Source organism: Mustela nivalis (assembly GCF_964662115.1).
Source record: "Mustela nivalis genome assembly, chromosome: 16".
Taxonomy (NCBI): domain Eukaryota; kingdom Metazoa; phylum Chordata; class Mammalia; order Carnivora; family Mustelidae; genus Mustela; species Mustela nivalis.
In genome coordinates, this window is record NC_139035.1 from 63,582,117 (window position 1) to 63,593,811 (window position 11,695).

General features: G+C 51.0%; 2 protein-coding genes across 2 annotated transcripts in view; both read right to left on the bottom strand.

Annotated features, from left to right (window-relative positions):
* Positions 1–1,761, bottom strand: part of SDHC (succinate dehydrogenase complex subunit C) — a 51,370-nt gene extending 49,609 nt beyond the window's left edge. Inside the window, exon 1 of the mRNA XM_082704221.1 lies at positions 1,687–1,761. The gene's annotated coding sequence lies outside the window, so the exon portion shown is untranslated. The remainder of the gene's footprint in view (positions 1–1,686) is intronic.
* A 998-nt stretch (positions 1,762–2,759) lies between these two features.
* Positions 2,760–11,695, bottom strand: part of PCP4L1 (Purkinje cell protein 4 like 1) — a 22,367-nt gene continuing 13,431 nt past the window's right edge. Inside the window, exons 2-3 of the mRNA XM_082704226.1 lie at positions 4,440–4,494; positions 2,760–3,834 (exon numbers count right to left, since the gene is read on the bottom strand). Of these exons, the coding sequence (XP_082560352.1) occupies positions 3,692–3,834; positions 4,440–4,494 (198 nt within the window). The 3' untranslated portion in view covers positions 2,760–3,691. The remainder of the gene's footprint in view (positions 3,835–4,439; positions 4,495–11,695) is intronic.

Sequence of the window (11,695 nt, forward strand, 5' to 3'; positions counted from 1 at the left end):
CGGAGTTGCGTGTGAGTAAGAATGCTCGCAGCTAATCTAGCAGAGATGGCTCCCTTGTTTCATTCTTTGAAGGTCTAGGTGACTGGGGAATAAGAAAAGCCAATCACCACCATCATCATCACCATCAACATCATCATCACACTAAGGAAAAAATAGAATGCTGGATGGAAGAGGGGGTGCTGTCGCTAACACGGCTGGTGGAGGAGGGACGTGGTCCAGAAAGGAAGAAGGAGTGTCTCCTGCACCCTTGAGAAAGGGCTTGCTTTCTGACCATCTATGGACTGTGAGTCCCTGCCTTTGTAGATCTCGAGTCCGAGCGGCTACCCAAAAGACCAGAAAAAAAAACAAACTTCCCGACCTCTGAACCCTCGGTCTTCAGAGGTGCAGGCAGCAGAAGTGCTGCATTTGGGGAGGAGATGGTGAGGAACAGGAAGGAACAGGTCGCTGGAGAGTGAGTCCCGTAAGGGCTGGGTCTCGTGGAACAAGTACAGCAGAAGCAAATTTGCTCCCAAGAATAGCCACGCACACACACACACACACACACACACACACACACACACACAAATACACACACACTGCAAACAGCCCCAGAAATAAAGGAAACACAGCAAGGATAAGAGGGCAGAATTGGGCAGGAAGGGCAGCTCCCCAAAAGGACATTAGGGCAGGAGTCAAGTGCAAGAGAAAGAGATGGACATGGGAAAGCTGCCTCTAGACTGGGACCAGATCAAGGAGAGGTCAAGGGTCCTTCCCAGCAAGGACTCCAAGTCCCTGAAAGTAGGTTGTCCCAGGAAGCAGGATCCTTGTCCCCTTTAGCTGCCTGAATTTCTCCCAAAACCTTCACCTTCAAGTCTGGGCTCTGGGGACATGTTCCGAAGATCCCCCCTGCTCGGCTCTCCAGACCTCTTCCACTTCCGTCAGGGTCGCCTTCCCAGCCCGACCACCCTCCCAACACAGATGGAAAAGCACCAAAAGGCATGTCAGTGATAAGACATGTGACAACTGAATTTGCTTTTTTTCCCCTTGACTGTTTCTGCCTGCCTCTTCTGCTAAGCCATGCAGTAGAAGAGCACTCACCAGTCCCTACAGACTTGCAGTTTCTGCTCCACGAATCAAAGCACCCAAGAACAATTCCTTACTGACGGATACTCCAGGATTGTGTCTCCAGCGGCAGGAACCAGAGGGACAGGGAAGAGAAATAGGGCTCTGGGGCCCTATGCAAGAGCTCCCAGACCAAGCCCGGGATGCCAAGGAGGAGCTACAGGAGGAGAAGAGGGTCAATTTGAGTCCCGCGCAGCCAGAATAAGCAGGCTGGCGCAGAGGAACTGGCTTCGAGAACCTTTACTGAGAACTACCACTGGCTCTGTGAAAGATGCCCAAATCTTTCTGGTTAGAACTGTCTTTTCCAAACCTACAGACTGCATTTTTGCTACAATGCCCTTTCTTTTAAGACATCTTGAGGGCAAGTGTAATGCTTCTAAAGCAAAAAATGGTGAAGGCTGAAAAGCCACGCTGAAAATCATTTCAGCACCACGCTCTAGATCAGTGTGGCAAAAAACCCAAAAGGCTGATAACTCCCCATGCAGCGGGGCCAACAGGAGCGGGCTGATGGCCAACCCTGCTGTTTCCTTAGCACCCCAGCTCTCAGAAGCCCAGATCGCTGGGAACAGGGAGCACCTATCTTACCTCAGTGTCCACAGGGCCAGACCCAGGTGAGGCACAACCAACACCCATCTCCTGTCCATGGAATATCCTGCAGCCACAGGCTTGCTAGGCAACGGTCAGCTTCCGGGTATAGGTTTCCTTCCAGGGCTATTGTCCCTTGCTTCCTACGCCCAGCCACTGCGTGGTTTCAGCATCGGCATTCTTTGTTTGTTCATTTATTTATTTATTCATTTGAGAGCAAGGGAGAGGGAGAGAGAGAATCTCAAGCAGACACCCCGCTGAGCACAGAGCCCTAAAGAGGGGCTCCATCCCACAACCCCGAGATCAGAACCTGAGCCAAAACCAAGAGCTGGACGCTCAACAGACGGAGCCACCTGGCGGCCCCTCAGCTCCTGTATTCTTGAATCAGGAAAGGAAGGGTGAGTGCTAAGACGTGAAGAGCGTGTGTGAGAATGAGCTTCTCTTGCTTGATCTTCCAGGATTCGGCTTCCGGTCTCAATGCATAGAGACCAGTTCTCAGCAGTGTGAGCTCCCCGGAATGCCGTCATTTTATTTAATTCATGGTTTAAAATCTTCAGCACGACAGTGGTGTTCTCTACTGACCCAGAGTCGTCTTCTCCTTCCCCTACGTTAGAGAAACAGTGGGAGGGAGAGGGAGTGTGGGAGGAAACCAAAGCAGGAGGGACAGCAAGCAAGCGGTCATCTGGGGATAGGCAGCAAGGAAGGTGGGGTTTGTTTTCCACAGGATAGATCCCAAGAGTGCTTTCAGCCAGAAGGCGAGCGGGAAGGCCAGCGGGAAGGCGGCTAGCAGCCTCGCAGGTGTGCACGGGGGTGGTGACAGCCGCATACAGAGACCTGGTGACAGCAGCATACAAAGACTGTGTGGCCGGTGAATCAAGGTGAGGGCAAGGTCGAGGGAGGGGGGAGGGGGAAGGGGGAGAGGGGAGGGAGGAAGGGATGGGTCTCAGTCTACAGCTTGCTTGGGCAGTGTTGGTTCCTGTGCTGTGGTGTGGTCTACCTGATCGGTCAGGCCCCCACCCTCCCCGAGGCCACATGCGCATTCGTCCCAAGAAAAAACAGAAGTAGAGGCTAGATGACCCCACTGGGGTTTTGTTTTGTTGTTTTTAATCATGATTCAACATGCTCGAATCACAGAGCGGCTATTCCACTCTGCTCTGACTGCACAGTGGGGGAGGTGGGAACTCCAGGGGTCCCTGGGTTGGCGTGGCCTCTAGGGATGGCTGGGTTTGGGAGGTTGGAGGTAGGCAGGGTAGCAGAAATCCTTCATCTCGTCCACATTTACCGGCAGTAGGGGTGTCTCCTTTACCTTTCTTTCATCCCCAAATCTACTCTAGGCCCAGCTCCCTGCCCGCGCTCCTCTGAAACCTCTTCTTCCTCTGCCCCGATGGTCCTGGACTGGACGGTGAAGGAAGGCCCTGGGGCCTCCACCCACCCCACGCTTCCTTCCTTGGAACTCGCCTACGCAGCATGCACTAATGTGGAAGGTGCTCGATCTGGGTCTGCCTTGAGCAGAGGGAGGGTCCAGTCCCCCCTGTCGCTTAGCTCACAGGAGGGAAGGTGGGTGTGTTGGTGCAGAAGGACATAAGAGCAGAAACACGTTACCTGAAGTGTGACTGTTGCAACGTGGAACGATGCTTAGGCCCACCCTCCGGCACCCTACTCTGAAGGTTCTCCCCTCCCCCCAGCACTGTCCAGGGTCCCTCTCTCAGCCTTACAGCCTCTGCTCTTCAACCTCACAGGCCAGGCACGGGTACTGGTCAAGGAGGCTTATCCCAAGGACAAACTGGTCCGCCCTTGGGCAAGTGGCTGCCAATTGAACTCTTCATCTTCCCCCACATTCCTTGAGCCTCTACTGTTGTGATGGCAGGAGGGGGGACCAGAGAAAATAATATATAAGGGTTGAACTTGCCTCAACAAGAGGCTGGAGGGACCAAGAGACAAAGACACATAGGAGTCAGGCTGCGGTGAAGGGGAGAGGGAAGAGGTGAAGGGCAAGGCTGGTGGTTCAGGAGCTGGGATCCTTTTTCCTTTTCTGGAATCTCCGGAACTTGCCCTGGATGGCAAGGGCGGCCTTCTCTGTTTCCGGCGCAGTCAGGTCAATGTCAATCTCCTCCTCCTCCTCAGCCTTCTTGGCATTGCCAGCTTTCCCTGCAGATAGTTGAGAGAGAGTCACTGATGAGTAAACCTGCATTGCCCCAGCCCCTTTCTCCAGGCCTCAAATACGATGGTTAGGGTCCATTTCCTGCTGGGCTCTGGGAGGTTCTACAATCTTTGCTGGAACCAGAAATGTCTGATTACTCTCCTGAAAGACTTAGTCGGGGTACCTAGGCTGAGAAGTAGCTCAACTTACTCGGGAGCTTTGCCACTCTTAGACCAAGAGGACAAATGTCATCTATTATCACTTATTCCTCAGTCTTACAACTCAAAGAGAGCATACTGACTTTACCCAGCTTTCCCCCAATTTCTGCTTGAGACAGTGGCTGGATAATCTCATGAGCTTCCTTCTATCACGGTGCCTGTTTCCAAGCATTGCAGAGCCAGAATCAAGGAGTAAATACCAGTAGATTTCCTTTTTAGGAAAAAGTGGAAGAAAGCCTACAGGTATAGTGGTTCTTGCTAGTGCTTTGTTTCACTTGTTCACATTCTTATTCCAACTACATCCGACTCTAGGAGCGTCCAGACTTATGGCCCTACCTGTCCTGCCATCCCCGTATTCACGTGCTCTACACACCAACAGACCTGACACCACTCACCTTTTTCCTCTGGGCCAGGTGCCTGGTTGGTTGCTGGGGATGTTTTGGTATTCAGCTGGAAAAGAAAAATCCGAGTATTAGATGTTCATAGAATCATTAAGGTGCCGTCCCTATAGACTCATCATCAACACTCTCAGGTCCTCCTTTTACCAGGTGCACTCTTCGGTCTTCTGAAGATCAGAGAGAGGGAGAAAAGTCCTCAAAACTCATTCAACAAGGGCGCCTGGGTGGCTCAGTCGTTAGGTGTCTGCTCAGGTCATGATCCCAGGGTCCAGGCATCAAGCCGCACATCGCTCCCTGCTCAGCGGGGAGCCTGCTTTTCCCTCTCCCACTCCCTCTGCTCCTGTTCCCTCTCTCGCTGTGTCCCTCTCTGTTAGATAAATAAACAAAATCTTAAAAAAAAAAACCCTCATTCAACAAGCATTTATTGGTCCTAGGAACATTGCGAGGACAAAACAGAAAAAATCTTGCCCTCATGGGTTTACATTCTAGTATCCAGAGAGATTATTCAACAAAATGTTAGGTTAGGGGGTGATAAGTGTTGCTGAGGAAAGACCAGGAAGCAGGTCGTGAGTGCTCGTGGGAATGGAGAAATACAGTTTTACCGAGAGTGGTCAGGAAAATTCTGTCTGGAAGTGGCATTTGAGCCAAAGGCTACAAGAGATAAAGGAGGAAGGGTTACCCGAGTCCAGGCAGGAGGTGCTGACGGCCGTGGGAAGTGAGAGGAGCCTATCCGAGCCGTAGCAAGAGGCCGATGCAGCTGGAGTAAGGGAGGAAGGAAGCAGGAGGAAGGGGACGGAGACTGGTCAGAGAGAACTCGGGCGGGCAGATGATGTCGGATCTTGGGAGTCTTCTTAAGGAGTCTGACTTTCACAAGTGAGATGAGCAGGCACTGGAGACCATCACTTTGCACAAAGAGGGCACGAGGGAGGAAGCAGGAAAACCTGATAGGAGGTTCCTGCAGAGAGCGAGGCAGGAAATAACGGTTGCTTGGGTCTGCACAGGGGGCACCGGGGGTGGTGAGGTGGGCTTCGATCCTGGGTTTATTTTCTTTTTTTAAAGATTTTATTTATTTATTTGACAGACAGAGATCACAAGTAGGCAGAGAGAGAGGAAGGGAAGCAGGCTCTCCACTGAGCAGAGAGCTCGATGTGGGGCTCGATCCCAGAACCCTGGGATCATGACCTGAGCCAAAGGCAGAGGCTTAACCCACTGAGCCACCCAGGCGCCCCTCAATCCTGGGTATATTTTCAAGCTATGGCCAAAGGGACTAGGTTGGTGGGATAAGTGGCATTTTTGAGAAAGTGGTCAAGGATGACTCCAAAGTATTTGACTTGAGGAACTGAAGAAAAGAAAAAAAAAAAGAATGGAGAAGACTGCAGGAGCAGCAGGTTTAAGGAAAAAGAGAAGCCTATTAATCACTCAAGAGGAGATGTTTTTATAAGCTGCTGGATATCCAAAAGGAGTTAGGGAGCAGGATCTGGCTTAGAGATATAAATGAGCCTGTTATTTACCTACGGATGACATTTAAAGCCACCGGACTGGGGACCACCGTTAGATAAAGAAGGGAAAAGCGCCAAACCCTGGGGCATTCCAGTGATGAGAGGTTGTAGAAAAAGAGGAAAAATTGAGAAAAATTGAGAAGTCAAGTAGGAAGAAAGCCAAGAGATTATAGGGGTTTAGAAAGCATGTCAAACTATTTCAAGCAGGAGAGAGTGATTGGTTGCGTCCAACTCAGCAGGTGGGCCAAGTAAGATAAGCCGGGATGGGCCACTGGGTTTTGTTGTATGGAAATCACCGGGGGCTTCGACAAGAAAAGTCACAGCGCAAGACGCAAAAGTCTGGGTAGAATGGGTTTGTGAGGAAAATGGAGGAGAGACACTGAAGCAGCGAAGAGAGAACAAGTTCCCCCAAAATGGCGGCAGGGGATATTTGAGGGCATGAGATACAGGGCATGAGATGATTTGACTTAAGATGGCAGAAATTATAGAATGATTGTGTTTTATGAAAATGATTCAGGAGAGGGGAGCCTGGGTGGCTCAGTCGGTGAAGCATCTGCCTTGGCTCAGGTCATGATCCCAGGGTCCTGGGATCAAATCCCATGTCAGGCTCTCCGCTCAGTGGGGAGTCTACTTCTCCCTCTGCCTCTGTGCCCCCCTGCTTGTGCTCCTGCTCTCTTTCTCTCTCTCAAATAAACAAAATCTAAAAAAGAAAGAAAGAAAATGACTCAGTAGAGAAGGGCAAACGGTAGGACAGAAAGAGAATCCTTGCAGGAGGAGAAAGAATGAGATCCAGTGCATGAGCAGCGGGTGGCCCCGAACAGGATAAGGACAGATCACCCACAGTAACTGGAGGGAAAGTAGAGCTTGTGGGCCCACAAGCAGGCAGGTGGGGACATGTACAAGGTCTCTTCTCATTGCTTCTGTTTTTGAAGTAAAATAGTAACAAAGTCATCATCCCAGAGGAGCAGGGAAGAGGTCTTGAAGAACGGGGAAAGAAGGTTTGCGACACTCGTCTAAGGAAAGCAGGAAAGTGATGGAACTGATGGTACAGCATTGCTGGGAAGCACTGGGGCCCCCTCCTAAGTCCAAGGCCATGAATTTGAAATTAGATTAGTCAACTGATATGTGTGTTTTTTCTAGCCTCTCTGCCCAGATGGAGAGTTCAAGTTAAAATAACAGTAATTCCCCATCCTCAGAATCGTATCAATAGAGTTGCTCCATCTAGACACTCCTGTCTCAAGCACACTTCATCTTGAGATCAAGTCATACCCGTGGGCTCCTGGGTACACGTGGAGTCTGTTTACTCATTTCACAATCTGAGTATTTGCTATTTGCTAAAATACAGGAACTGTATTGAGGGCTGAGGAACTGAGGGCTTCTCACGAAGGTTCTGTATCTCATCCTTAGAATAGTTCCGTGGAGTACACGGCATCTTCCCTCATTTTACCGAAGCAAACCTTGGTGAAATGACTGCCAGGTATCAGGGCTCTGCTTTAAGAAGTCGATAAATTCCAGAGCATGCTGTGTAGATTATGCCATTTAAGCCCAATTTTGATAAATATTCATCAACCACTTCCTCGAGTTTGGTTCTAGGCACTAACCGAGTATAGAAGAAACATCAGATTCATTTCTCCAACTACTGTACCGGTGCTTCCCACAGGCCAACTATTATTCTAGACACAGCAGCAAGCAAAATAAATTCCTGAACTCATTGAACAATGATGCCAGTTGTGACACGCTTCAAGAAGGAAAACAGAAGAGCGTAGTCTAGGAAGGCCTCTGAGATGAGTGACATTTGAGCAGAGGCTTGAATGACATCGAAGCGAGCCATGTGAATGTGTGGGAGAAGAGCCTTCTAGGCGGATGAAAGATGAGATGGAAAGGCCCTGTGGCAGGTTTTGTGCCTGGCTCTACTGAAGGAAGAGTAAGAAAGCCAGCATGGCTGGAGCCGAGTGAATAAGGGAGAGAGGAGTTAGGAAGTTGGGTGGACAGCCAGAATATGGAAGTCTCTGGACCACAGCAAAGGCTTGGACTTTTTTTCTGAGTTGATGGGAAAGCGTTACAAAGTTTGGGACAGAAGGAAACGTGGCTTGACATGTTTTTAGGGAATCACTTTGTTGGGGGTGTCTGGGTGGCTCGTCCGCGAAGCGTCTGCCTTCGGTTCAGGTCATGACGTCAGGGTCCTGGGATCGAGCCCTGCATTGGGCTTTCTGCTCTGTGGGGAGTCTGCTTGTCCCTCGCCCTCTGCCTGCTGCTCCCCCTGCTTGTGCTCTCTCTGTCAAATAAATAAACAAAATCTTAAAAAAGAAAACGTTTAGGGGCGCCTTGGTGGCTCAGTGGTTGAGCCGCTGCCTTCGGCTCAGGTCATGATCTCAGGGTCCTGGGATCGAGTCCCGCATCGGGCTCTCTGCGCAGCAGGGAGCCTGCTTCCTCCTCTCTCTCTCTCTCTGCCTGCCTCTCTGCCTACTTGTGATTTCTCTCTGTCAAATAAATAAATAAATAAATCTTTAAAAAAAAAAAAAAAGAAAACGTTTTTAAAAAAAAGGAAAGGTTTGAGGAGAAAAGCGAACGAGTGAGACGATCACGTAAGAAAGTAAGAAACAGTGAGTCCCGGCAGGCAGGAATACCAGGCAGCACGCAGGGCCCGCAGCAGGGTGATGGACACGGATGTAAAGAGAAACCAGTTATGAGACTGTCCCCAACTTCCACACCGAGTGAAGAGATAAGACAAGCGCCCAAACAATATTTACTGAGCATTTATTACATGCCTAACATTATCCTATTGAATCCTCTGAAATTTCCGAGGTGTCACCCCTATTTTATAATTGACGGACGAGGCTTCAAGATGTTAAAGACAGTGTCCAAGGTCAAGCCACAGAGCTAGAAACCAGCAGAGCTGACTTCGGGCTGCAGAGCAACGAACTCGGCGTTCAGCCACCAGGCTGTACTACTTCCACAGCTGAAGGACTGTCACATGCTCGCCCAAACACACCAATGTGCCAGCAATGACCAAATGTAGGTGAAAAGCATCTGGATGCACACTGAACTATTATTCTTTCAACTCGGATAAGTTTTTTGAATAAAAAGTTGGGCGGGGAGACAACAATAATTTAAAGGAAAACAAAAAGTAAGCATTTGTAAAAGTAGGTTGTGGAATGATATGGTCCAATTTTGTAAAGGATATAGACTGCTTATCTATCTATCTGTTTATTTATTTAAAAATCTGGAAACTCTGTGGGAGTTTCTGCTAATCCCCCTTGGCCCAAAGAAAGGGTCCATGAAAAGAACGGTCGTTCTTGGGACACCGGCCGGTCATTGCTTTCTTCCCCTGTGACCTTCCTGTGGTCCCAGTCATTATTTATTTATTTATTTATTTGCACACGATCGATACAATGGCCCAGCAGTCACCCGCGTGACCGGGTTCACTCTGGTACACCGCCATCGTAAGAGGCTTGTCCACACTGCAAAAGCAGGCCATGGGTGGGTGACAGGCTAACAGTCCACAGTCCAGACCAAAGAGTCATGGGTCGTGAGGCAAATTCTATAGTGCCATGATCTCTGACGTTAACTCCTACTTTCTCTATTGCCAGGCAAATCCCCGACTCTGATCCTGGCTTTAACTGTTATCCCTCTGACTGACTCTAAGCTCTATTCTTCTCGCCCCAGCCCTTCCCCTCTGGAGGAAAATCTGGACCCAATTCTAAATATCTCCCCTCTGATGGCTGACTCTTCCTCTACTTCGCTTCCCGGGTGAGCTAATCTTGACCATCTCCCAAGCCCGAATATGTGTCAGGACAGAACCATCCAGGCCACCACTCCCCACCCCTCTGCCCTGCCAGTTGTCCCCCTTCCTGAGTCTCTCCTGAGATTATGGACCCTGGAATGGAGCCACGGCTCAGCTGTCTGGTCCTCCAGGGCTTCTCAGCTCCACTTGGCGTAAATGTACAAGAGGGCGCCGGGGAGACCAGAAAAGGGTGTTGTAAGGAGGAGAAAACCCCTGTTGCTCACAAGGCCCCTGGAAATCTCCCTGGCGCCTTCCGCGGGAAAGTAGTACGGGGAGGCTTCTACCCCCTGCCCCTCCGCCCTCCGCCCTCCGCCCTCCACCCTCTCCAGCCAGTTCTCAAAATAGCTGCTCGGAACACTGGATTTCTAGATTTAGTTTTGGTGATTTGCTGAGGTTGGGGGTGGGGACAGTTAGATCACAGGTTGTTAGCGCCCACACTGTCTAGTTCTCTGCCCTTTACTGGTGCCTGGTCTCTGCCCCAACCCTCGGGTTGTTTTCCAGAAACTCAGCACTATTCGATGAACCGAGGTCCTCTGGTACATCACCTGTAAGCAGTCAGACTCCCTGCACTGTGGGTGAACGAGGCACGAGGTCCGCTCTGGGCGAACCAGACACTGCTCGGTCAGAGTCCCTGTCCCGCAAACTCCACCTCCCCAGCATCGATGCTGGCCCCACAAATCGCTGTGCCCAGGGAGGGTTTCTCCACTCTCTCTGCCTCACGTCCTAGCCAGGTATGCATTACGAACTCCCGGGCGCCCTTCTGGTCAGGAATAACAACAGTGATATGAGCTGGCAGGTCCTTCCTTTTCCTTATGGGACTCAGCGGGGGATCTCGAAGGGAGTCAGGGCCTGCACACGCCACCGCCCCTCGCCCTATTAGTAACCACATGTGTAATACTGCCTATGTGCCAGTCACGTGTCTGCACACACCACAAACACTGGCACGCTGAGTCACTGTGGCAGCCCCATAAGATGGCTCTTGCTACTATTCTCATTTTACAGGCATGGAAACTGAGGTAAGAGAGGGTCATTAACTTGCCTACGGTCATAACAGCTAAGAAGTAGCAAAGCCAGAATCTGAATCAAGGCAGTCTGACTCCATGGGGCGCCTGGGGAGCTCAGTTGGTTAAGCGTCTGCCTTTGGCACAGATCACGATCTCAGGGTCCCGGGGTTGAGCCCCATGTGGGCTCCCTGCTCAGTGGCGAGTCTGCCTCTCCCTCCCCCACCTGCCCGCCTCCCCGCTCCTGTTCTCGCACTCTCTCCCAAATCAATAAAAAAAAAAAAGACAGTCTGAATCGACTCCACACTTTCAAATGCCGTGCTGCTATGCGGTCTCTCCCAGTCTAGCCAAGGAAGGAAGGTAGGCAGGAAAGTCCTAGGGATTAGGACATCCCACCATTCCCACCGTCAAGGGCAGGTCTTTCAATCCAGTCCCGAGCCCTACTTCACCCGTGTTCTACCAGGAACATGGAGAATGGTGTCCTGTCCACCCATTATGGCGAAATCTTATTATAGAGCCTGATCCCAGACCATGCCTACTGACTCAGAGTCCTACTCCGCCCGCGGAGCTGACCACCCTGATTCTTTTATCTTGACCTGTGTGCAGTGGGCGTCCGGACACACAGTAGGCTGGCCTCGGGGGACAGCTATAACCCGAGGGCATGTTCTGCACTCCCAGGGCCAGATGCTCGCCCGCTCAGGTTCTGAGAATTCCGTGGGTAGGACCGTCCCACTGGTTTCCATTTCGAATGACTCCCTCGCTCACCGTCAGGTCTGTTACCGTGTTTCTAGTCTGCGCGTTGTCTGGTTCAAGCCCAGCCCCACGGTGCACACGGACGAAATGTTTCCCACTTCTCAACATGCAGCAAACACTAATGAGCAGCCGCGAGGCCCATCCACCCCCTCCTTCCCCCAGAGGGCCCTCCTGCTTTCCTCGCCTACCTTCCCGTCTTCCTCCTCTCCTGCCCTC